General features: G+C 44.6%; 2 protein-coding genes across 3 annotated transcripts in view; one reads left to right on the top strand and one right to left on the bottom strand.

Moving 5' to 3' along the window:
- Positions 1 to 4,581: 4,581 nt before the first annotated feature.
- Positions 4,582 to 25,373, bottom strand: part of LOC147628767 (cytochrome c oxidase assembly factor HCC1-like) — a 76,374-nt gene continuing 55,582 nt past the window's right edge. The window contains exons 4-8 of one of the 2 annotated variants that reach the window (XM_086814005.1): positions 7,486 to 7,689; positions 7,267 to 7,356; positions 5,222 to 5,354; positions 4,950 to 5,107; positions 4,582 to 4,842 (exon numbers count right to left, since the gene is read on the bottom strand). In XM_086814005.1, coding sequence (XP_086670131.1) covers positions 4,999 to 5,107; positions 5,222 to 5,354; positions 7,267 to 7,356; positions 7,486 to 7,689 — 536 coding nt within the window. In that variant the 3' untranslated portion in view covers positions 4,582 to 4,842; positions 4,950 to 4,998. Of the gene's footprint in view, positions 5,108 to 5,221; positions 5,355 to 7,266; positions 7,357 to 7,485; positions 7,690 to 25,373 lie in introns of both variants that reach the window. The other variant, XM_086814004.1, reaches the window with a different exon arrangement.
- Positions 14,367 to 15,449, top strand: LOC147628768 (uncharacterized). Its single transcript, XM_086814073.1, has one exon. The coding sequence runs from the start codon at positions 14,367 to 14,369 to the stop codon at positions 15,213 to 15,215; it is 849 nt and encodes a 282-aa protein (XP_086670199.1). The 3' UTR covers positions 15,216 to 15,449.

Genomic DNA, 25,373 nt, shown 5'->3' with positions numbered 1-25,373 from the left:
TCTACAAGCTGTCTCCCATCGGTATCTACTAACATGTGGCATGGACTGTCCAGGAGCCTGATGCGTCTCATAGTAGAAGATAATGTTCCTCCCAGTGAAACTATCCTCAAAAGCCCCTACATCATGGCATAGAGATCCATTACAATTCCAAGTAGCAACTTTGAGTGTAGTCCCATAGGTCTCGCGGCCGTCATGAGAAGAGCACCTCTCCATAATCACCACTCTACCATCTCTATAGAAGGCCACTTCCCCTTTCTCTTGGGCTGCCCTTATCTCGGGCATAACTTCTTTCATGTTGGCAAGTTGCGAGAGTGTGAGGTCATCTCCAAGAAATATTCCCGTCTTCTTGAGTGTAGGACGTCTCTTCAAGAAGTCCTTCTTCGCTTCCATGGAGGGGAAACGAATGATAAGTGCTCTCTCCTTAGAAGATTCGCCACTACCTTCTCTCTTCTTTCCCACTCTCCATGCCTTTGTGTGCGTGGCTTCAATGCCCATCATAGAGAAGAGCTCCTTGGTTTCCCCTTTCGCATCATCACGGTCTTTTAGACCAGACACTCGTACATGTAAGGCCCGGGTCTTCCTCCTTTGCTCCTCTTCAAGGGTCATGCTGATGATGGTGGGAGTGGGGATGGGTGGGAATTCTTTACCTTTCCCTTTCTTGGCGACCTCGATCCATGTCTCTGCCTCGTCCATCTTCTTTACCTCTGTGTGTGTGTGTGTGTGTGTGTGTGTGTGTGTGAGAGAGAGAGAGAGAGAGAGAGAGAGAGAGAGAGAGAGAGAGAGAGAGAGAGTATCTCATGACCACTACTCTCAGAGTAGTGGAGTCATAAAGACGTTTCAATTGGCTCCATTTTTTTCAGTTGGCTTCACTTTTTTTTAAATGTTTCTTTAAAGTCTTTTTTTAGAGGAGTGGAGTCGTGAGTTGGCTCCACTTTTTTTAGTTGGCTTCACTTTTTTAAAAATGTTTCTTTAAAGTCTTTTTTTCAGATTGAGGCACCCTTTAAATTACCATTATGAAGTGCCAAATAGCTCTATACCTAGGTGTCCATGGACACCAGGTATTGATCCACCTATTCATGCTTTCACCCACTTATGATCTTAACTTAGTAGAAAAACTTCTATTTCATTTTGTAAAATTAAAAGACACTATTATTGAGCTAATTTGACTACATCATAATTTGTTCGTTGTTGTAAAGCAAAATAATTTACATGCTCACATTAGATCAATTAGACCATGTGTATGACTTTTTTATTGACACCCCAAACAAAGATTTGGACACTTATTCAAATTTAATACTTACATATAGTTGATCATTTGGGTATGTCAATAAGGCTACATAAAGTTTATAGTCATATATAAGATTTGGACAATTGGTCAAATCTGTAGCATTTACACCCATGAGAAAGATTTAAACAAGTGACTAAATCTAGAAATTCACATCCATCTATAAGATTTGACCTCTAGCATTTCCCACCCTTGACATAGATTTGGACAAGTAATTTAATCTATTTAATCTAGCCAATAACACCCATACACAATATGTCTATTGTCATCTGATGAAATTGGACAACTGACCAAATCCAACGTTCAAATCTATCCAAATATGTGAACAACTAACTCATATGACCAAATTTAGTTCTATGTACTTAGAGATATATCGTGTATTTTAAGAGTAATGAAATCATGTGTTTGTGAGTTTTTAATTGAGTTTTGGTCGATTGGCTCTATGTCTTCTATCCTTTTTTTTTTTCCTACAAGACATTATCTAGTGAGATCTGGATAACTAACTAAATTCAACATTCAAAACCACCACAATATGTGGAAAATTTATCATATTACCAAATTTGATTTTTATAGTGTAAAATATATATAATATTTGTGAGAAGCTATATGTGTGTGACTTTTTTATTAAGTTTTGGTCAATTAACAACATGTCTTTCATCTTCTTCTTTTTTCAAGAGAGAAAGTATATCACAAATGTTGTCCTCGCATAGGGAAGCCGCTCCCATTCACACTAAGGTTCTTTATCCCCTACTATGTGTGAGCCTTGTATGCTTACTCTTTGGAGCTCGTTTCAAATAGTAAGCAGACAAGGACTAGGATGGTCAAGTACAAAAAGAGAGAAAGTGCCGTCTCAACTTGTATGCACAATAACTAGCAGCATAGAGGGAGGAGGCAGGCAAACAGAGGGACTAGTGAAAGGTCTTGCCAGAGAGAGGGACTAGTGACGAGGTCTTGCCGGAGAGAGCTAGAGCTTGGCATGAACTCCGCGAGCGAGAGAGAGCCTAGTGGAGACAACGCGTGCAAAAGAGGGGGAAGAGGGCATGTGGAGCAAAAGAGAGCAAGCATGAGAGAGAGAACTAGAAGAGAGCACGTACAAGAGAAGAAGATAGAGCACGTGGAACGTATAGCGAGAGTATGACACTTTGTAGCACATGATGAAGTTGACAAATAAGGGCTATCTGCTCTAATGTTATTCCAAAAAACCTCACAACAAAAACCTTACGAAAATAACTCCCTTAACGCATTGTTAAATAAATAAATTAATCCACACTCAAAAAAAGTTTTGGTCCTTTATTTGCACACTTCAATGCAAGCGTGGACCGACAGAGCCCCATTACCAAGATGCACCAAAGGTTGAAGGACATCCTCAGGTTGTGAGGATTGAAAGGGACTTACATGACCGATCTTGACCTACTACACTTGAGAAGGCTACACAAAAAACCCTGGTGCATCATTCAATTTTCTACCTTCACTGTACTTGAACCCTTGTAACTCTCTCCATACAGTTTCCATCTCAGCATATGAAGCCTCTCGCCATTAAAACTCAGTTCATGGTGGAAAAAAACTCAACCATCTACTGTAACCAGTTAAGAGCTCTACTTCAATATTACTCTCCATCTCTATCTTTTGAAATTTGTTCTTCAAAGAAGCTAGTGTTGCTACGTGCACGTCACATCTTGTAATCTCTTACACAAGATTTACATGGCTTGGGTTGTTCTTTATTCAGTCATTGCCTCTTGAATCTGTAAGGAAGTGAGAAGAAACATCAAGAATTATGATGCTTCTTTTTCATTGTATGCTACATCCACTTGATCACTCAATAACCCTACTTCGCCACCTTGTATACCATCAGAGCTTTAAAGATCTCTTGACCTCCACCAAGAACCAAGTAAAATTTTAAAACCAAAATCCTGCATCGCTATCCATGCAGAGCCAAGTATGCCACAAAGAGGCATCTAATATATTCACAAGATTTTTCCCATTTTAGCCTAAACTTTGGACACATCATTGCAGGTTTATCCAGCAATAATACTTGAAGAATGAAGACAATAAAATTCAGAACTTTTACCTAGTCAAGTTTGCCAACCTTCTTTTAATTGTCCAGGCCTTGGGGAGGTGGTGTACCAAGCTGCAAGGAATTCACAAAATTCTAAATGGCCCAGGTTAAAAGATTGGAGTGGGAGCATGAGATCTTTTTCTCATCAACCCCCACAAAACACTCTTCGCACCTTTGTGCCCCAGATCTGTTGAGATCATGATACAAATTGGGATGATGATTATTTACTCCAGCTTCTAGCCATGATTTTGTATGGCCTACTTATACAACAAAAGATTTTGAGATTAAAAGGGATTGATAATATATGATTGGAGAAGTTGAATAGGTACACAAGATTTTTCCACCAGTCCTTTCAGGAAAGCACACTGACCTAGGACCTTGACCGCAGGGGAGGCACCCTCAACATGCTTGTTCCCATGTCAATTGGCTATTTCCCTGCTAGCTCATCCTCTCTGGTGGAACACACATTGTACAAAGGTAGCAAAGAACCTTCGATGTGTAGAGGAAAACTCTGATCCACCCACAATTTCAAACCAACACAATACCAGACAGCAATTTATTTTGCAAGAGCAAGATTGGCTTGCACCATCACAACATGCAATCTACAATTCTTTTCTTTCATTAAAGAGAGATCCACATTATTGTTGATAGAACACTGACGTGATTTTTGGCTTTAACTACTCGTTTTCTATTGAAAATTGCACCTCTTGACATATCAATACAGAAAAATCCATCCCTAAGAAATAGCCTAGCAATTAAAACAATGGGAGGTTGTGGGGTCAAAACAAATGAAGGGCACCTACACCCTTGGAAGGGGTTCACATGCTGATGTGTGTATATCATGCAGGTGAGCACAATGGCCACCACATCCACCCATTGGGCAACTGTGATTTTGTGCAACCCAGTTTCTCAAAGCTTCTTGGTCTCTGGTGCCGCGGCATACTGTGCCACGGACATCAAAGATCGCCGCTCTGCTGTTCAAAAAATGGCACAGGGAATTCATTCCAGCTGGGCAAGTGGCTCACATGCAGCTCCACACGGAGTTCGTTCCAACTAGGCAAGTGATTCAATCATCAGGCTCATCCAGCAGCTTGTCTGCTGGCTTGATTAATAAATATTTAAAAAGGTGTTAACCACACACATGCACCCCACTTGAAAAAATAAATAAATAAATCCACACAGTGCAATTTGAGAACAGAGCTATGTCCTCAATTCCGGACCACAATGGTGGGTCAGCAACTAATGGCATTTATCAATACCTATCAAAAGAATTCATTTATTGAAAAGATTATTTAAACTAGTTGAACACTGGTTTGTAGTGCAGGTTAAAACTTACGAGTCAATTTCACAATTCAAATCTGTATGATCTGGCTGAAAGTACAGGGTAACAAGCAAGCTGTCTGCTGTAGGGAACCATAAAGCACACCCACCAAAATTGACAAGTCAGCTTAACTATTCTCATCATGCCACCTCTTGTCAAGCTCTTGAACACTGCTGCTCTCTACAAACACAATCGATGCAAAATCTGTTTCAAGCTAATGAAGAGGGGCTGTTGATGAGTAAATAAAACCATGTGCATGATTGTGCACGTTCACACCACATGTGCACCTGCAAACACGGTTTTCATGCTCACTGAACCACAACCGCTCATGTTAAGCTATGATTTGTATCGCTTTATCTCCTCTATGATACCATTTGCCAAACCTTTGACATCATAGTTTTTACCAAAAAACTTCACAAACTCCATCTGCGGATCCATCAAATACCTGCAGACAGCTAAACAGATAAGTTCAAACAAATTCTGAAGCTCTCCACTGAAATGCAAGTACACTTATTACAGCTCAAAGGGGTTGCAAATTGGGAGAGAAGCAGGCACATACATGATGATTGAATGATCAACCAAGTAGTCTGATCCTTCTTCTTCAGTCTTCATGTAGTACACCCGATACTCCTGAGCTACTTGCCTGATGTTATCGGCACCGCCTGTTAGTCCTACAAGTCGGGGATGAAATTCTGCAAAAGGAGGTTCAACAAACAAGCCAGCTATCAGGAAAAGTCTGCTTTCATAGGGTAAAGAAGATTTAAAAAACGTATATTTTCATCTAAAACCTCTATGGGCTGACGTCATTGAGCTCATAGTTGCAAGCATTCATTGCATTCATGCATTCGCATTCGAGTTTGCCAAGTTTGCTAAAGAATGCTTCAAACCTTGGCGTAGCTGTGCTCCTGACATTTACTAGATGGCCAATTTCCAAAAGAAAACCATCTCCGTAGACTAACATGTCGAATTGGGGCTTTTCTGGGAGAGTTTCAAATTTCAAAAATATCAATAGACACTCTACATGAAGGTTGCAGGCTTTAGGCTATAGTGGACTATGGTTGTGGGGTACATCACACACTTTCAAGCTTCTTCACAATGTTGAAAGGTGAATGGCGATTGTACTCCCTTGAGTGCGATTCCCAACATTCAGCAACGTTTTGATTCGGTACGCGTTGATGAGCCATGCCACCCAATGTTTAGTATTTACACGCTACCCAAGAAAAACCTAAAACATGGTGGCCGCCCAAATTTTTAAGTTGCCAAAAAAGTCAAGTTTGCAAGGTGTTGCAACGTGAGAATGTAGCAAACGTTTGCTAACCTATGCAAACGAGAATGTTTGCAACTATGATTGAGCAAGTAAACCAGTGACTCTCCAGCTAGCTATTAAAGGGCCATGCTCATACAGGTAGGTTCTTTTTTTTTGTGCGCGTGCGCACACATGTGCATGTATTGGTTGGTAGGGTTTGGAGATGGGGGGATGGGGGGGATGTTAGTAATTGTTACAACTTACAAATCTTAGATAGCAAATCCTATTAGAGTCACGCAACAGCAACACGTACACCACCCTAGGGCACTGAGCAACGTCAGTGGCTAGGATCCCATCTCCTAGCCGTTGCTCCCCCGAAAACCCAACTGGAGGAGATATCTATGACAAGGTGCCACCACACCCTATATATGGCTCTTTGACTTCCCATGCTCTTGCATATGGGATAATCCACAACAACTTGCAGTCATGCGATAACCCAAGAGTAGTTACGAGCATTGCCACCTCCAACACCCTCCTTCAATTCGAGCACCTCGATCAAATAGAGGTTAGGACCGCCCAGGACCACACACAGGGCGAGCTCTAATACCATGTCAAAGTCACGCAACAGCAGCACACACACCACCCTAGGGCACTAAGCAACGTCGGTGGCTAGGCTCCCATCTCCTAGCCGTTGCTCCCCCAAAAAAACCAAACCAGAAGAGATATCTATGACAAGGTGCCACCACACCCTATATATGGCTCTTCGACTTCCCATGCTCTTGCATATGGGATAATCCACCACAACTTCTAGTCATACGATAACCCAAGAGTAGCTACGAGAATTGCCACCTCCAACAAATCCTTCCCAGAAAAGGAGAGAGAGAGATAGGGAGGAAGGGGAGCGGAGAGGATGTAGGGGGGAGGGCGGGAGATCATGACCACTCATTAGGCTTGAACAGGAAATCTTGCCCAGGACGTGGAGGGGGAGAAATCTTGCCTAGTAGCTTATTTTTTCGTGTTGGGGGGGGAGGGGGGTGGCGACATTGTGACAAATCACAATTGACAGGAAACAATGCCCAAGAAAAAGGAGGGAGGTGAAAGGGGGCCCATCTTGTCCAAGACCCACCACATCCCACGGGCAGGAATTTATGTGTATCCAACCTCATAAAAAGGAGGGTTTTCCTTGTCCATCCAAGGGCCATAGCTCCCGAGTCTCTGCCTGTCCCCACAGGCAGGTATTTGTGAGTATTGAGCCTCATAAAAAGGAGGGCATAAAAAGGAGGGCGTATCATTGACATAAAAAAATTCCACAACTTCAACATCCTTATTGTTTACTTGTGTGCCTGTTGCTGACAGACCTTTGACGTATTCTCGAACCTGCTCCACGTTGTCCCGCTCAGGATCAACGGAGATAAAGATGGGAGTTATACAAATGCCATCATTCTTATCTGCCAATCACCGATATCCATCAGATCACAACAATTTGGTATACTCAACCTGCAAAATACTCCAACTCCTTATTCGGAATTGCAGACAAAATGATTTTGAAATAGTGCCTTAAATGAAATAAAGAGTACCTATGACATCAATGGCCGTGACCATTTTCTGCAGCTCATCCGGGCAGATGTCCGGACAGTGTGTGAACCCAAAGTACACCAAAGTCCAATTACCCTTGAAATCTTGTTCGGTAACCTCCTTCCCTTCATGATTGATGAGCTTGAATGGACCTCCAATGGCTGCTTTGCCTACTCCAGGACCAGGCTTGGACTCTTCTTTGAAATCTGCTTGTTGATGATACATGTCAGGTACATCAATTTATGGTGTGCAAAAAAGGTCCCATGCACATGCATGTGCATGTATTCAGAGATAAACAGAAAGTGCATGTGTGCACTCAGCCCCTGTGTGTATGTGGCTGTAAGTCGTAAACCCAAACAAAAGCCCAAGCCAAAATCCCCAAAAAAAAAAAAAAAACCAATACTTGTTGTTTGTAGAGGTGATTGTACTTGATATTTGATATTGTAGAATAACTAGTTCATTTGTAGGATGTTTTCATGTATGTTTTCTTTTCTCGACCATAGATTTAGCTCAAGACTGACATGGACTTTCGGTTATGTATTGGGTCCATCGGTAATTTTGCCCTTCTGCAGACATTAATATTACTCTCTCTCTCTCTCTCTCTCTCTCTCTCTCTCTCTCTCTCTCAAATGAAGCAGGCACCTTGGAAAATTAAAGGATGCCCTTAGCAGCATGGACAATTACCTTGCCAGCATATACAAGGCTCAAGCCAAGAGGAATGGCAACATTTGTCCGTGTCACGGCTTCAAAAGGAAAAAGGAGATCACTAAAGGATGAACACCATCAAAACGTACAGATCTAAAGGCTTTACATGAGAAGGAGATAACAGAACTCAAAGCCATTAAGGACCAGCACATGGCAAAGATGGAAGGCATCACGTCTTTCCATGGAGATGCCCTGCACATAATTCTACTTTGGGAAATCTCTTCTTGTGAGGATGGCACAAAGAGGATCAGATATATTTGGGTATATGCCAACTGAGGATAGGCTAGATGGGTAATTACTTTTTGTGGAGCTTTACGTTGAAAAGAGGATCAGATATATTTGGGTATATGCCAACTGAGGATAGGCTAGATGGCATATACCCAAATATATCTGATCCTCTTTTCAATGAATTCTACTTTGGAAAATCTCTTCTTGTGAGGATGGCACAAAGAGGATCATATATATTTGGGTATATGCCAACTGAGGATAGGCTAGATGGGTAATTACTTTTTGTGGAGCTTTACGTTCAAAAGTTTGTTAATAGCCAGAGGCTTATGGAAGATTGTCTTTGGAGAGGACCCTCGTCCTCCATCCCATTCTCCTCTGGCAACAACATTTGCATAAGCTCGTACAGTTTCTTAGGTCATAGCTGGAGTCTCAGAGGTTACTCCTACTGAAGAACAACGTAGGTAGGTCTCAAGGCAAACTGAACTGCATGTAATCCACATCAATGATAACAAGAGAGCAAAGCATAGCTCCGTGTAACTGCACCAATGATAAGCATAAGAAGATGTAGCAGATATATGCATGTGTAAAGGCAAAAGGATCCAGAGGTCATGCCTGTGAGACATGCAATGTAAGCTGCAAGAGGTAAACTCATCAATGGAGGGTACGATGAGGAAAAAATTAGCAATGTAGGGCTGATAAAAATAAAAATTCAGCAATGGGGGAAAGCTGAAAATCGGGAGAAAAAGTGGGGGCTTGGGGCGGGCATGTATGGCAAGTTTAAAGATGCATAATCCCACAATGAATGATACACATGTGACATCAAAACCATGAGGGCAAGCCAACACTGGCCAAGTGTGTAGAAGGCACTCCCAGTAAACATCATATGTGAGAAAGTGACAATGTCAACACTGTAGAAACAATCCTGCTACAAGGAAAAACAGCATAAAAGGCATCTCCAATAGACATCACATAAGAGAAAGCGTCTAGCATAGACAAGCATAAGTGACCATGAGGCATCACCAACTGCATGTGGGCAAGTAAAATCCCACCCTGAAATGCATATGCCAAACAATGCATACCAAGAAGTACTGACTATAGAGCATAGTCATCAAAAGCAACAGCATCAAAAAACATCTCTACAGGTGATAAAGATGAAATGGTCAAGGCTAATACATGTGTAGCCAAATTAGCCTGATCTACACATGTGGAAGAAGATGCCAGCTTCTTCTTCTTTTCACTCTCAATATGCTTTTTGCATTCCTTTATGGTGTGCCCAGTTTTCCTGCAATAATTACAGCACTTTTTCTTTTCAAGCTTGTTCTCTGTCTTGGGAGGATCCAATGGGCTAGGTTTAGGCCCAGATCGATTCCCACGAAAGGGAGCAGGCATTGCTGACTCAATAGACATCATGTTGTTCCTGTTGGAACGGGATTTCTCTTCACTGAGCAAGAGAGTCACAAGGTTGTCAAAAGTGACCGCATTAGGTACATTGCCAGCCAACAACCGCTAAGTGGTGCCAAATGTCTGATAAGAGTCGGGAAAATTACGCACGCCTCATTGCGACCTGAATACAACTCCGCCAAGGTATCCCAAGCACCCTTAGCGGTGGTGCAAGAACGAATATGCGGAATGATGTGCCTACGGCACAAGAGAGCAATCAACGCATGGGCCTGAGTATCCCTAGCATCCCAAGTACGCTGCTACTATGTAGGAGGACGATGAGAAGGCTAACCTACAAGAGGGTGAGCGGGAATCACTTCACCTTGAGCAAGTGCGAGAGGACGCTCCTTAGTGCCAATAAGGGCAGCCTGAGAGAAAGGGAAAGTGGCCTTCTATAGAGATGGTAGAGTGGTGATTATGAAGAGGCGCTCTTCATGACGGCGCGAGACCTATGGGACTACACTCAAAGTTGCTACTTGGAATTGTAATGGATCTCTACGCCTTGATGTAGGGGCTTTTGAGGATAGTTTCATTGGGAGGGACATCATCTTCTACTGTGAGACGCATCAGGCTCCTGGGACCTGGACAGTCCATGCCACATGTTAGTGGATACCGATGGGAGACAGCTTGTAGACAGGAGACTCGTTCAGAGCATAGAGGACGGGGCTCAGGAGGAGTGGCAGTATTGTTTAGAGAGGAGCTACAGCCACTGATACATATAGTCCGCAGAGATGAGCAGGCTAGGTACATGTGGGTTAGACTGAGGGCAGAGACCGGCAGATATCTCTACATTGCTATATGCTATTTTGCTCCTAGTACATCAGTGTATGCATCACCTAGCGGGCAGTCTCCCTTTTCTATTTTGGATGATGACATTTGGGAGTTCTCCAGGGATGGTGACATCATTCTCTTGGGGGACTTCAATGCCAGGACCGCCCATAACCAGACAGTATTTTATGATACCTCAGAGGAGATGTTGAGGGAGCTTGATGTTAGGGATATGGGCCTATCTAGACTCTCACAGGATGAGGAACATACAGTGTATGGGCGGTATTTGATAGACATGGGGACTGCACATGGATTGGCCATCCTGAATGGCCTACAGAGATTCCCGACATCGGGTGGTTTCACTAGCTTTCCACATCGGCATGGTGCTAGTACAGTGGACTATGTTATGGCTCAGCCCAGTCTCATTCCCTCTTTTCAGGATTTTATGGTAGGCACTAGGCCGGTTGGAATAGCAGTGGATCATGCTATCTTGTCCTTCACTCTCACATTTCAGTTCAGCACCGCTCCATTGGGACAGGTCTCCACACACACTCGTTATACCTTTACGAGGGAGACTGACACCGTATACACGGATGAGATATACAGACGCCTATGTGCCGAGGAGCCGGGACGGCCATTAGATGAGCTCACTCAGATATTGATAGAGACACTTCATGCTGCAGCATCAGAGGCATATCCCCATAGTCAGCCTACACGGAGACGATCTGGGAACATGCCCCAGAACAGTTGGTATGATGAGGAGTGCATAGAGATGAGGATCAGATTACAGAGAGAGGTGCTCATGGGTGTTACCACTCACCTAGTGCGACGGAAGAAGAGGGCTTATCTTGCTCAGTTAGAGAGGGATTTGTACCAGTTATTTATGAGTCAGGACTCAGGCGAGGCATGGAGACTATTCCATGAACATTCACCATCACCAGCCATTACCTCCACAGAGATTTGGGGTGAGTATGCAGCATCCCTGTACACAGCACCAGGACAGCCGCCCCTGCCAGACCCATCGGAGCCATGCCCAGAGACGTGCGCTTTCTTTACTGCTGAGATGGTAAGGAAAGCTATTGACAGGATGAGGACTGGGAGAGCATATGATCATGATGGTTTGGTAGCAGAGCACTTTATTCATGCCAGAGATATGCTTGCAGAGCTTATTGCTATGATGTTTAACCGAGCCATGTGTGAGGGTTTTCCTGAGACTTGGAATATGTCCACGATTGTGCCTATCTTCAAGTCAGGGGATCCCATGCTTCCTGGGAATTATCGTACCATCATGATTGGTCACACATTGGCTAGATTATATGCATCTATTCTTGAGCAGGAGTTGAGTAGATGGGCACAGAGAGAGGGCATACGTGCATCAGGGCAGGCAGGGTTCAGGAGAGGTTTCTCCACTCTTGACCATATCTTGACACTCAGAGCTATTATTGAGGAGGGCAGATTATATGGCAGGAGGATTTATTGTTGCTTTGTGGATTTCCGCAAAGCTTTTGACACAGTACCGAGAGCCAGACTGATGCGCAGACTACAGGAGATGGGAGTGCCCACAGAGCTGATTTGGGGAATCATGGCTTTATACAGGACAATTGTGGGGCAGGTACGTACTACCCAGGGTATATCTGAGATGGTTCACTCCACTATTGGGGTGAAACAGGGCTGCCCCCTTTCCCCCACCTTATTTGGGATGTATGTGGATGAGGTTTCGGACTATGTAGAGCGGGAGGGTGACAGAGGAGCACAGCTAGCAGGGACATGGATTCCCCTGTTATTGTATGCTGATGATATTGTGCTGATCTCAGATTCTCCAGAGGGGCTGCAGCGTCATTTGGATGCATTGCACATGTTTGCAGAGGACAGTGGATTGTCTGTTAACCTTGGTAAAACCAAGGTGATGGTGTTTAACACCACAACACAGTGGGTTAGGAGGTCAATGCCCACCTTTACATATGGTCAGGAGACAGTGGAGTATACATATGCATATACTTACCTTGGTGTGGTTTTTGGTGGCCCACTATTTTCCTTGAGGAGAGCAGCGGAGACCAGATTGACCAAAGCTTATGCAGCATTGGGGAGACTAGAGAGGATGTGTTCGCAGGTTCAGTTTCAGGAACCTCGAACAAAGCTCTGGCTCTTTGACACTTTGGTCACTTCAGCCATGCTGTATGGAGTGGAGATATGGGGACCCTCAATGGATCACCACAGCCGAGCTGGTAGCACTGATGGATGGAGACGTATGGAGAGGTCCTTGGTTTCTATGATTTCCCGGATGATTAGGGCCAAGGCCTCCGTACCACATGATATTATCCGTGCAGAGATGGTTGCCCCCCCATTGGTAGTAGAGGCACTCACTCGATCAGTCTCCTTTATACATAGCACTTGGGCTCTCCCTAGAGACAGATATGCTCGCTTAGCCCTGGAGTCTTCACGACAGTTGGCATCACAGGGAGACGGATCATGTTGGTATGCACAGATGACAGCTTGGTTCCAACTGCATGGCTTTAGTATGGACAGGCTACCTCCATTTCAGTACTCCCTCGATGCACCCTCCCTCTCTCTCACACGGGCAGAAATTACCAGACTTATCAGGCAAGACTTGACTCAGCTGGACACTAGGAGGACATGGATACAGCCGACACACGAGCTTGGTACGAAGATGGCTTTCTATAGAGACCATCTTCTCCAGCTCACGGAGGATGGGTTTGTGATTAGACCCAGCTACGTGGATACTCATCTTTCTCATGGGGTACGGTGTGCTATTGGTCAGATGCGCACATCCTCACACCAGCTAGAGATTGATACTGGCAGATTCAGAGGAGTACCAGTTGAGGCCAGGATTTGTCAGCTGTGCCAGATGGAGCCAGAGACAGAGTTACATTACATATGTCACTGTCCAGTATATTATGAGATACGAGGCCGTTTTCACTATCTGTTCAGAGAGGGCTTTGGACCACTTTCTAGAGTCATGAGATACCAGGATCAGAGATGCCTCGGATTGTACTTGCTGGAGCTGCGTAGACATAGAGAGGGTCTCCTGAGAAGGAGGGGATCACAGAGGGAGACACCTACAGAGGCAGATTACAGACTTCTTTCGACCAGAGATTGAGCAGTCAGGTCAGCAGGCATTGCAGCTAGCCCCAGAGTACAGCCGCACCAGAGGTACATTGATTGATCGGGCTATAGAGCTGGGGCGGTCCAGGCGCCCCAAGATGAGAGGCCCATCTCGACACCGGCGGAGACTACAACAGAGGATCACGACCATACTAGCACGGCATGGGAGACGTCCAGTCAGAGTACTCACCATGGAGGACATTGAGGATATCCGCCATCGACCGATGAGAGACATCTTTGGATAGTGATGTGTATGATGCTTACCTGGAGTTTTCCTCCCAGATGTTATCCATTAGGAACTCCTAGTACCGTACTTTTCCTCATAGTTGTTTCAGTTTCAGTTAGTTGTTTAGTTGTTTTTAGCTTTGCTTACACAGACATTGTATCAGATCCACCAATTGTTGTAACCTTTTTGGTCTCATAGGTCATTTTGGCCTTTTGAAGACGTTAATATATCATTTCATTTCATTTCTCTCTCTCTCTCTCTCTCTCTCTCTCTCTCTCTCTCTCTCTCAAGCCTATCCATCTCTTGAATCTTCTAACTTCTCTCTCTCTATTACAATGACAAGGGAGAAGAATGAAGCCTTCAATGTGCATGCTATCCATGTAGAGAAAGACGATGGAAAGTCCAAGTCATATAGGTGGACTTGTAAGTATTGTGGCAAACAATACACAAGTGGAGTTACTAGGCTTCTCCAACATCTTGGAAAGGTCGGGGGGCAAGTTGCGCCATGCAAGGAAGTCTCCCTTGCTATATCCGATGAGATCTTCAACAAGATCAAGGGTGGATTGGGTGCTCACTATGATAGTGGTAGAAGCTCAAGGGTGGATGATGAGGTCATTTCCCCGCCTTGTGATACATCCTCCCCCCGCCGCCTCCATCGGTGCCACCTCCATAGGTGCCGCCTCCGCCTCCTCAAAGAGACAAAGGCTTGAGTCTCCCATGAGGCAAGCCACTCTAGCCCAAGCCACCGGGGGGTTCTCTTCTTCTCTATCACATCTCCGAGAACGGCAACGGCTAGCGGATATAGAGATTGCACGCACTATTATTGAGTGCAATCTCTCATTCCATGTGCTCAAGGTAGATCAATGGAAGTCAATGGTGAAAGCCATTGCAAATGTGGGCCCATGTGAAGGATGGACCGGCGTCTCCTATCATGACATGCGCACGAAGAGGCTTGTGGATGAGAGGGAGAGAATCGATAGATCTCTCAATCCGGTGCGGGCGGCATGGTCCAAGTATGGGTGTAGCATCCTCTCCGACGGATGGAGTGACCGGAAGAAGAGAGGCATCATCAATATACTTGTCTCTTGCCCTCTTGGCACATACTTTGTGCGGGGCGTGGATTCCGGAAAGGTGGGGAGGAAAACATCGGGTGCATTCATATATCGCCATATCAAGCAAGCCATCATGGAGGTAAGTTTCAACTTTCAACTTTCGAATTGCACTCAAGTCTTTAAAGTTTAGGCTTTAGTATATGTGATATGATCATATGTGGCTATATCATGACTCAAGTCTCATACCGCATACGCTCATTGCATCCATTCATGTGCATTGTGACATGTAGGTCGGATCAGAGAACGTGGTGCAAGTCATCACCGACAACGCTTCAAATTGCCGTTGGATGGTGAAGTTGCTCGAGGAGGACTATCCCTCCATAGTATGGACGCCTTGTGCCTCCCATTGCATTGACTTGCTCATGGAGGATATGGGCAAGTTAGTGGGGATGAAGGAAGTAATGACCGAAGCTATCTCTATTGTCACCTTCTTCACCACAAAGGTGAAGGTGCTTGCCATGTTCCGCGAACATAGCAAGTTGGAATTGAAGCCTTCATCTACACGCTTCGCCTACATGTGGCTCCTCTTGGAGTGCCTCCACGATGTGAAATCCTCCCTTCGCCAAACAGTGGTCTCCACAATGTGGAATGAGTGGGATGAGCGAGAATCGGCGGAGGCCAAAGCCATGCAACGGCTTTGCCTAAAGGAGGAGTTTTGACAGTCGGTCCACACTATTGTCATTGCGGTCACGCCCTTCTATAGGGTATTGCGGATGACCGACATGGAGGGAGCCACAATGGGCCTTCTTGTTCACTTCATGAGAGAGGCCATAGCAGAGTTGCGCGCTTCTCCTTCCATCGACGAGGAGAAGCGCGATGGTATGTTCGCCATTGTGGAGAAGAGATGGAAGTGGATGCGAAGACCTATCCATGGTCTTGCCGCTTTATTGCATCCGGCTTACAAATCACCCGCCCTCTTCACCAACGTGGAGCTACTTGAAGCCCGAGATGCTTACTTGCCCAAAGCATTGCCGGAGGATCGCCATGGGAAGTTCCCTGAGGAGCTCATAAGCTACAATGACCAAAGGGGAGGACCCGCGTTTGCATCTACTACCTGTTGGAAGAGGGAATCCCTTGTGAAGCCCCTCTTTTGGTGGGAGACATTTGGGTATGCACTCTCAAGCCTCCAAAAGGTGGCTTTGAGAATCCTAGCTCAGGATTGCTCTTCGGGTGCATGTGAGAGGAACTGGAGTTCCTACTCCTTGTACACACGAAGTTACGTAATCGCTTGAGCACGCAACAGTTAGAGCGGCTAGTGTATTGCCGCGCTAACTTGCGCATGGTGCGCGCAATGCAAAAGATGAAATCGACGAGACAGGTATAAGTTACAACTTATAAGTTATAAGTTATAAGCATTCAAATTTCAAACTTCAATGTTTATTGAAATTTGGAACCAAATTCTAATACATTGCTTGTCACTTGATCATTGTACAATGTAGGTGAATGTGGATGCATTCAAGCTCACGGGGGGCACTCTTGAGAGTGTAAACAAAGTGCACGATGAGGAGGAGAGGATCTATGCAGAGATCTATCGAGAGCTCGAGTCGTTTGATCGACGACCTACTCGCACTCATCGTGGGCGTGGAGGTAGTGGCAGAGGAGTGTAAGTAGGAAGCTGTGGATGCACGGTTCGTGGTGCTTCCAGCCTTTGGCTTCTCACATGAGCTTAGAGAGCCTGAGTTCGATGATGAGGGCAACCTTCTTAGCGATGGCGACTTCAGCGAGGCCACTGATGTGTCCTTTTCTCATGAGGATGATTTCAACGAGAGCTCTGATAGTGATGCCTTTGTCTAGTCTCTCCTTGTTTATCGTACGGTATCCCAAAATTTCATATCGTACCGAAAATTCCCATACGGTATCGTATTTTCGTACCGTGACAACTATGGCTTTATGTGATTGATCACCTGAGGTGTGCAATTGAGGAAGATGAAAGAACGGACTCGGGCATTAACACAATCCCATAATTGTGCCTGTGCCTCCCGTTCCTTCCGAATCGAGGGTAACTCCCCATCTTCCAACTCCGGCCGTGGAACCCCAACAACAATGAAATCAGCCAAGTCATAGGACTCCAAAATAGATTCCATCATTACCTTCCATATGCCGTAGTTGTTCCCGCCCAACTGTCAGTCCACCGGGAACGTGGGGAGTGTCGGGATCTTCACGAGGTTCTCAGCCATCTCAAGCAAATCTACCATCTCAAGGGGTCACGAGGTCTTGTGAAGAGAGGGTGGACAAGGTCTTGTGAAGAGAGGGTGTGTGGGAAAAAAGAAAAGAAGAGGCTGCAAATAGAATGCAAGGTGGCTCTCCAACGGTGATGGCTGCCTTCTACCCAATCTCCAAGTCCCGTACAGCCTAAACAGTCTCCAATCAGCACCTCAATCAGCAAACCCTCGACGTCCCATTGTCTCCAAGCTTCAAGCCACCTGGGGCTCTGATACCATGTTAGAATGCACAACGGAAATGAAGACAACTGCTGTAGACAGCAATACACAGATGTAAGAGAGAGAGAAGCTTGTGTAACTCTGTTGTATACACCAATAAATCCCATAAATAATACATGGAAGAGTGTGGGGGCAAGGAGCCATTTTATATGGCCTCTGGTGGCTGCATGTCGGCCAGCCCAAAGTCAACAGCTGACAACAGCCCACGATCAACAGAAGGGCAATCGGCCAGCACCAAAATAAAGTCGGGCATCACCAGATCAATTGGGCAGCACAGACACAGTCAGCCAGGCATCCGGGGGAAGCCGACAGCCCCCACACAGCTCCAGAAAAAATAGGAAAAAAATACAGAAAGTGAGGAAAAATGGGAAGACACAAATACGAGCGGGCACACCCACAACAGAGGCCCTGACATAGTGTACAGACAGGAGATGACTCCTAACAACATGTGTCGTGAAAAATACGATCAGCTGAGACCTGTAAGAGCTGTAAGTGTGCAAGTGTGCAAGTGTGCAAATCCTAGCAAAATCAAAGGTAAATGGGTCGAATGCTGCAAAAATGGGCTCAATGTAGACAAGCCCCAATTTTTAAGTAGCCAATTAGACCAAATCTCAACTAGCACTTGTAAATCTGCTAAAATGTCCAAATGTGCAATTATCACCTATGCCAATGCTATAATGCCCCAATTCCAAGTGAATGTGTCTGTAACAACCAAAATGCTTGCAAATGTCTATAATAGACTTGCAAATAGTGTCAATTTTTGCAAATTCCCCAAATTTTTAGTGCATTGATGCACCAAATCTGATGAAATCAATGCCAATGTGTGCCAATGTGTTGCAATTGCAGGCTCAATGGTGAAAAGCCCCAAAATTAATGTAGTTAATTTGCTAATTTTCTAGCAATTTGTGAATTTTTTTAAAAAATTTACCCAAAAAATCAGTAAAAATTTGCTGAACTTGGAGTGGGCGGCTTCAACAGGTCAGGCACAAATTTAGAGGAAGATGCAGATTGGCGTCGGTTCAATTGGCACACAGCAGCAGTAAGCAAGGTGGCTTCAGTCGGCAGCTGGGTGACACGTGGCAACAGCTTCACAAGGCAGCAGGTCGGCGCAGAGCAAGGCTCGGCGTGAGAATTCGAGCACCACTGGCATACGAAGGTAGTTGCCAAGCGCCACCTTGCTAGCTGGCTTCGAAGGACTTTGAGACGGCAGACGGCAAGTATGGCTGGCTTCGAAGTCTGAAGGAGAACAGTCGGGAAAGTACAGGTCAGGCAGGTACAATCGAGGAGTGGGAAACCTTAAGATTGCCAATATTGCTAACATCATGGATTTTGTTACCGTTGTTAATCCCATTTTGGATTAACAAAGATGCTCCTCCCATTGAGGACATTAATAAGTGTTATGTAACGGCACTATAAATGTTGTACATTGGCTAGCCAAGGCTTTAGTTAGTAAGTTTTGGGCACCCAAGTCTAAATAAGAGTGAGTTGTATATAAGGCAATTTCTCATAATGGAAAGACACAATCCCCCTTTGTGCTATGAGAGCTCTGGTCTTGTCTTGTGTATGTGAGATAGAGAGAGAGTGTGTGTACTCTAGTGCGTATGGCTCTTCTATGCTTGGGTGTGGGAGTATGAGAGGATGCACTACTTGTATTGTGGTGTAAGCGACTCCACGGTGACAGAGTGGAGGTGGAGATTGGAGGATTGGAGCTTCTACAAGCGAACTTGGAGAGCCTCAAGAGACGCGAGCTCGGAACTTGGTAAGTACCCTACGACAGTTGTCTACTGCTTGTTCCATTGATGAATGCATGGAGTTCTCTTGGGAGATGCAGTAGGCCATAACATTTTTTGGCACCACTTTCGAGGAAACCACCATTGTTTCTTCCATCTTCCTAGAGCTCCAACTCCCACTATGCAAGTTTCATTGTTGCCTTTGCATTCTCGAAGTGCATTGTGAAGTACTGTGTGGATAACGTTTGTGTAGAAGTGAAGAACTAGATTAGTTGTGAAATTTTGTGTGTGTTGAAGAGTGTGTGAGTACTTGGTAATGCTTGGAGGAAAGCAACACTTTGGTTTTCTTCTGATTTTGTTGTTTTTATCACCACCTTTGCTATCGTGAGTTCGCAGTTGGTGGCACTCTTTTTTCTGTTCTTTCAAAAAATCACAAAAATAAGGAGGCATTGGTTGTGTTTGTTACTTGCATTACATTCCTTTTGTTGGGCACGACCATTCTAGATTCGTTGGACACGGAAATCAAACTCCAAACCACTCAAAAAATCATTCTGTTGGCTTGACTGACAAATGCGTGAAAGTGTAGGATAGCATTTCACAGCTCGAGACATAATTTCATTTCACGGCATGAGATCCTATCTGCCTTAGCACCAGAAATCTCAAGATTGCCTTACTAAAGATAGTGTATCTTATCTTGACACAACTGACACAAGGAAACTGAAAAAATCTTATCTCGTGAAACGAGTACAGCTCACGACGTGAAATGCATTCGCATCTCACGTGAGATAGAACTATCAGTTCATGACATGAGATAGGTCGAGTTCACGGATTGAAGGATTGTCAGATCAGGAGCAAGAGAGAGTCATAAGTGCACTATAGTAATCTCCCCAACTCATATTCTAGCCTGAAATTATAGGGCGTAAAACACAAGCTGTTCACGACATAAAGTACATCTCATGACGTGAGACCCAGTTCACGGCGTGAAACGTCAGTCTCACAGATAACCGAGCATAAAAGTTGAAGTAGTGAGTTGGCCTACTGAACTGTTTTGTCATGCACTTGAGGTCAAGAAAACTTATTGGAGACGACCCTACCCCTGATGACGGTGCATCTAATTACCCAAGATCTTCCTAGCAAAAAAGTGTTGGTTCAGGTCGCTTGGTGAGCACTCAATTGAGTGTTGTAGCTTAAAGAAATCTGACCGCTGCAGAAACCAGTAGCGAAGAATCCATGGAAGGACTAAGGTTCTCCGGATATGGAGAGGAAGGAAAACCCGCTTCTTCCGTGAAGTCCAGTGGAATATTTGATATAGTCTAGGGATTCTTTAGTCTCCAACCTGACCCAGAAGATGAAGCTAAATCTACGGACAAGGGTACGTCAACGAGCGCGGGACACGATCCAAAACCGGACTTAACAACACCTACAACCCTAACGTCTGGCCCCAAGAACACTAACATCTTGAAACTTAGTGGAATTACTCCTAGGTTTAGGCGAGAGAAGGAAAATGCTGACAAGACAGGTCAAATCTTCTTTCCCACATTTGAGGAATTGGAGGTTGACATTAAGATGGCTAAAGCAGAGCGTCAATTGCGACTTCTAAGCTTAAAAAGGCAACGGCCCGATATGCATAGAATGGTGGCAGAACAAAGGAAATTAATAATTTGCTTATGTTATGGCCACATGGCAAGGAACCAAAAACATCTAGAGATGCCCCAGCGGATAACATGGGGGCTGGAATGACAAAAGGAGGGATACCAGCCCTAGAACCCATAAATGAGGAACCCAAGGCTGAGGAAGACCTCAAAATGCAAGAAGAAGAGGACAATCAACCTAGGACATCTGCAGGAGAAGGGGATCGGCTCTACACAAGGGAGGAGATAAATGAGATGCTCAATAATCCCACATTCTTGCAGAGCATGGAACTCTTGATTCAACAAAGGCGGTGTGTGGACAAAAACAGAGACTGATCATGTGTATATACTGTGCAGAGTACTAAGATTTTCAGGAAATATGTAATCAATTTGGATCAGTTTTGAGTTTTGGTTGAGATTAAATCTGTTGTACAGGAGGAGCAGAGGCATAACCATCAGGCCTTGCATCCTCATGATGTGGTGATCTTGTTGCTTTTGTTGGCGAGTCTTCGGGTGTGTGTGTCAGTGCCTGCATGAGTGCTGACTGTTTGCATTTGAGCATGCCCTTTGTAAATATATAGCATGGACGACTTGTCGCGTGTGACCTAAGGCTAATGAGAAGGCAAAAAGGGTGGTGCTAATGGCATGTGAACAAGGGATGGAAAGGCTTAAGTGGCTTGGGGACTTGGCTGAAAGGGCTGCGCAGCATGAACAACCATAAATCATAAAAAATTCTAATATGAAATTAGAAGCTTCAAGCTTCCAGAAACTCAGAATGGCGGCCGCCAACGGCATCCTGGCAGGTCTACCCTCATCGCGTGCGCCAAAATCCGAAATGGCATGGACATTAGGGATTGAAAGGGACCACATAGCCTCAAAGGAGTGAACTTGCTACATTGGGAAGAAGGGATAGAGGAGAGGACGTCGATGGGCTAGCTAGCTGATATATAAATTGAGAAGGTGATGAAGGGTAGAGCGTGGAGCTGAGGTGGGCACCTGTGTTTTTTTGAATTTGGGGAAGCTGCGAGACTGTGGAGGCAGAGGAGATCGACTGTGGACTTGCTACGATTGTCCGGAGAGAAGATGGCGAGCGGAGGCCGCTGAATTTGCTGAGGGGGTTGGAGGGAGCAAGAACCAGAGCCAGAGTAGCTTGCGAGTGAGTTTGGAATGCAGTTTGCCAGCAGAGGTTGCTGAATTTACATCTCGAAGGCTTTGGGCAACAAGTTCTTGACAAAGAAGGCATTTCCATCACGGGAAGTTACTGTTCTTTTGCTTTCCCTATGCGCAGAAGAGGTATGCATTCGAATATTTGCTGAAAAACTGTGTTAGAAGCGGGAGGGAAGTTGGGCGACTAGTTTTTTGCCTGGAAGCAGAGCCAAGACAGCTAGAGAAGAGAGGCGACGTGATTTTTTGGAGAGAAGTGTTGTTATTTTTGCATACTGGTGCAGTAGGAAGCAAGGCGACCTGAAAAAGAGGGTCACTGGTCAGTAGCAGGCTCAGGGACAAGGGAAAGAGGTAATCGTGCTTTTTCTTTGTGTTGTATCTACTGCCAGGAGAGGCCAGGAGGAGAGGCGGCCTGTTTTATTGTGCTTTAGAGCCTGAGGAGTAGGCTAAGCTGATTTTGAAGAGACAGGAGCCAGTCAAGTGGCCAAAAGATCTTGTGTGAAGCAGGGGAGAAGCCTTAGAGGGGGAGGACTTGCTCTATGACCTACAGGCCAGAAGATTCCACGCGTGGTTGCCTGCTTGGTTGTTGTCGATACTCAATGAGCTGGGGCGTGGACAGAAGAATGCACGTCAGGGGAGCAAGATGCTAGCCATGAAATCAGAGACTGTGGAATGCAAGGGTTGGCTGCCATAGGGCCTTCATTGGGATTGTATTGCTGCCTTTGTGGGTTCTGGACATTGGTGCATTCTATGGCCATGATGATGATTATGATGATAATGGTAATATATGCATGTGTTCTTGGTTGATCAATCAAACACCAGCAGTTGAATCCCTGTGTGAGAGCATACTGGACAGGGTTTTTGTGAAGTTTTGTGTAAAGAGTCAAAGCTGGAACTGAGCTCTTGTATACATGTTTGTAATAGTTTGCTGTCCTGAAAATACAGTCTTGTAAACTTGAAGTAAAGCTTTGAGGGGTAGCCCACCTCAGATATGTATCTTGTCCTGGAGTTTGGTCCGGATATCGAAGAACTGTACTTTGAAGATGGTTCTATGTTTGAGGTCATTTATTCTGAGAGTGATGCAGGGTACTGGTCAGTCACATAGTTCATATCGATGAAGGGGAGTGGGCTGATTATGAATGGGTGTTAGATGAGGATGGTTCTGAAGATGTAATGGATGTTCAGCCTCTGTATATTTCCTCTCTACTTCCGTCTTCACCCTACTTGCATAATATACAGGTTTCATGTATCTGGACTCATCTCCTCTCTGCATTAAAATTGTTCCAACCACATCCGGACCAAAAGATGGATTCACATAAAAGACCTGGGAGAAATCTGGGGCTTTTACACTGGAAATACCTCCCAATACCTCCTTCGCTTTCTCAAACACTTCCTCACATTCTTCATTCCATTGCAATGGTTCTTTCTTCATGGCCTGTTGAAGAGGATAAAGCAATTGAGATACTAAATGAATAAATCTTGCCATATACTTTACCTTCTGGACAAAAGTCTGCAGCTGCCTGGATGTTGATGGTGCAGATAATAAGATAAGAGCTTTTATTTTCTCTGGATCAGGTTCAATTCCATTTTGAGATATCATATGACCCAACAGCTTCACTTTTGAACATCCTAAATGACACTTTTTAGGATTCAACTGTCCACCTGCATCATCCATTTTAGAAAATACTTGCCCCAATTTATGGCCATGCTCCTTTTGAGAACTATATACACATATATCCTCCAAAAAAGCTCTCACGAAATCATTTGTAAGAGGTGCAAGTACTCTATCAGTATTCTTCTCATACCATGAGGGCGCATTTTTCAAACCAAATGGTACTACTCGATAACAATAGCAACCCCACGGTGTAATGATGGTGGTTTTAGCTTGGTCTTTCTCAGCAATTGAAATCTGAAAATACCCAGAGAAGCCATCGCATACACTATATCTCTCGTACCCAGCCACCCTGTCTAAAATGTCATCAATGAATGGCAGAGGATAGTGATTGCTTTTTGTTGAGCATTTAGAGGCTTGTAATCAATACAGACTCTCCACCCACCTGTATGCTTTGGAGTAATGACCACTGGATTTGCCCAATCTGAGTGATCTACTGGATAAATTAATCCTGCCTTTAACAGTTTACTCAACTCTTCTCTCAACACGGACAATAGCTCTCTATTTATTCTTCTCAGCTTCTGGAATACTGGCTTCACACCCTCTTTCAATACTATAGGCATTGGGTCACATTTGAATCCTCGGATCTCTTCATATGAGGTAATGAACAAATCTGGAAATTTATGTATTACCTTCATATATTCCTCCTTTTCCACTGACTGCAAACTGGGATTCAACATACCCTGTAATAGTTTCTCCTTCTCTATACTGGGTGGTGGAGGCTGCATCAGACTGTCCATATCTTCAAGTCTACTCTCTTCTTCCTCCTTTAACATCTCTTCAGCTTGCTCATCTTCTTCTTTCACTAAAAATGATACCTGACCTTCATCATCAGAAGTAGAACTTTCTTCCTCAGTTTCACTATCTGTATATTCATCAACACTTGTTTCTTCTCAGGCTCACTTTTCATTTCCAGCTTGCTACTCATATTGAACTTCCTGGCTCTTCCTCTCTTATTATGTACAGTTATAGTACCCCTCCTTTAATTTTGGATGGCACCCACCTGTCTGAGCCAAGGCCTACCTAAAATCAGCGGATAAGCTCCCAAACCAGCCGGCATAATATGGCAATTTATGCTACAAATCACACCAAAAGCAGTCACTGGTACTCCTGTACATATACCCAGACACTTCACTTTTGCATGATTTGCCAATCGGAGTCTAAAATCTGAATTAGCATTCAGCTTTAACCCCAATCTCTCCATGCAGGACTGAGTCATTACACTAATTTGTGCACCGCCATCCACATATGCTTCTCCAACACTCACACCTCCACACCAAACATCAACCGATGGACAGATATCAGGAAGGTCTTCCACAGACATCAACTCCATTTCACCTTGCGTGGGCTCCTACTCATTTGCTTTCCTCAGATTTGCCAACCTCTTCCACTCTCTCTTGAGCTTCGGACACAATCCAAGCAATTGGGCGAAAGTTATATTGGCTGCCCTTCCTTTTAAATCACCCATCAGGGTGTATTCTTCCTGACCTTGACCGATACGCAAATCTGAAGTTTTATAGCGTCTTCTTGGCTTCCTCTTCTTCTTCTCTGGTTGAGGGCTGATGTCAAACTGGACATGTTTTTCTTTCTTAGATGATGGTTCAGCTTCCGCCATTGTACTTCTTGTCCTCTTGGCTACAGGCATGATCT

The sequence above is a fragment of the Cibotium barometz genome, chromosome 19 (assembly GCF_041138505.1).
Source record: "Cibotium barometz isolate CiBa-2024 chromosome 19, ASM4113850v1, whole genome shotgun sequence".
In the NCBI taxonomy this organism is placed as follows: Eukaryota; Viridiplantae; Streptophyta; class Polypodiopsida; order Cyatheales; family Cibotiaceae; genus Cibotium; species Cibotium barometz.
Note: the sequence above shows the minus strand (reverse complement) of the source record. Positions and strands in the feature narration are given on the sequence as shown.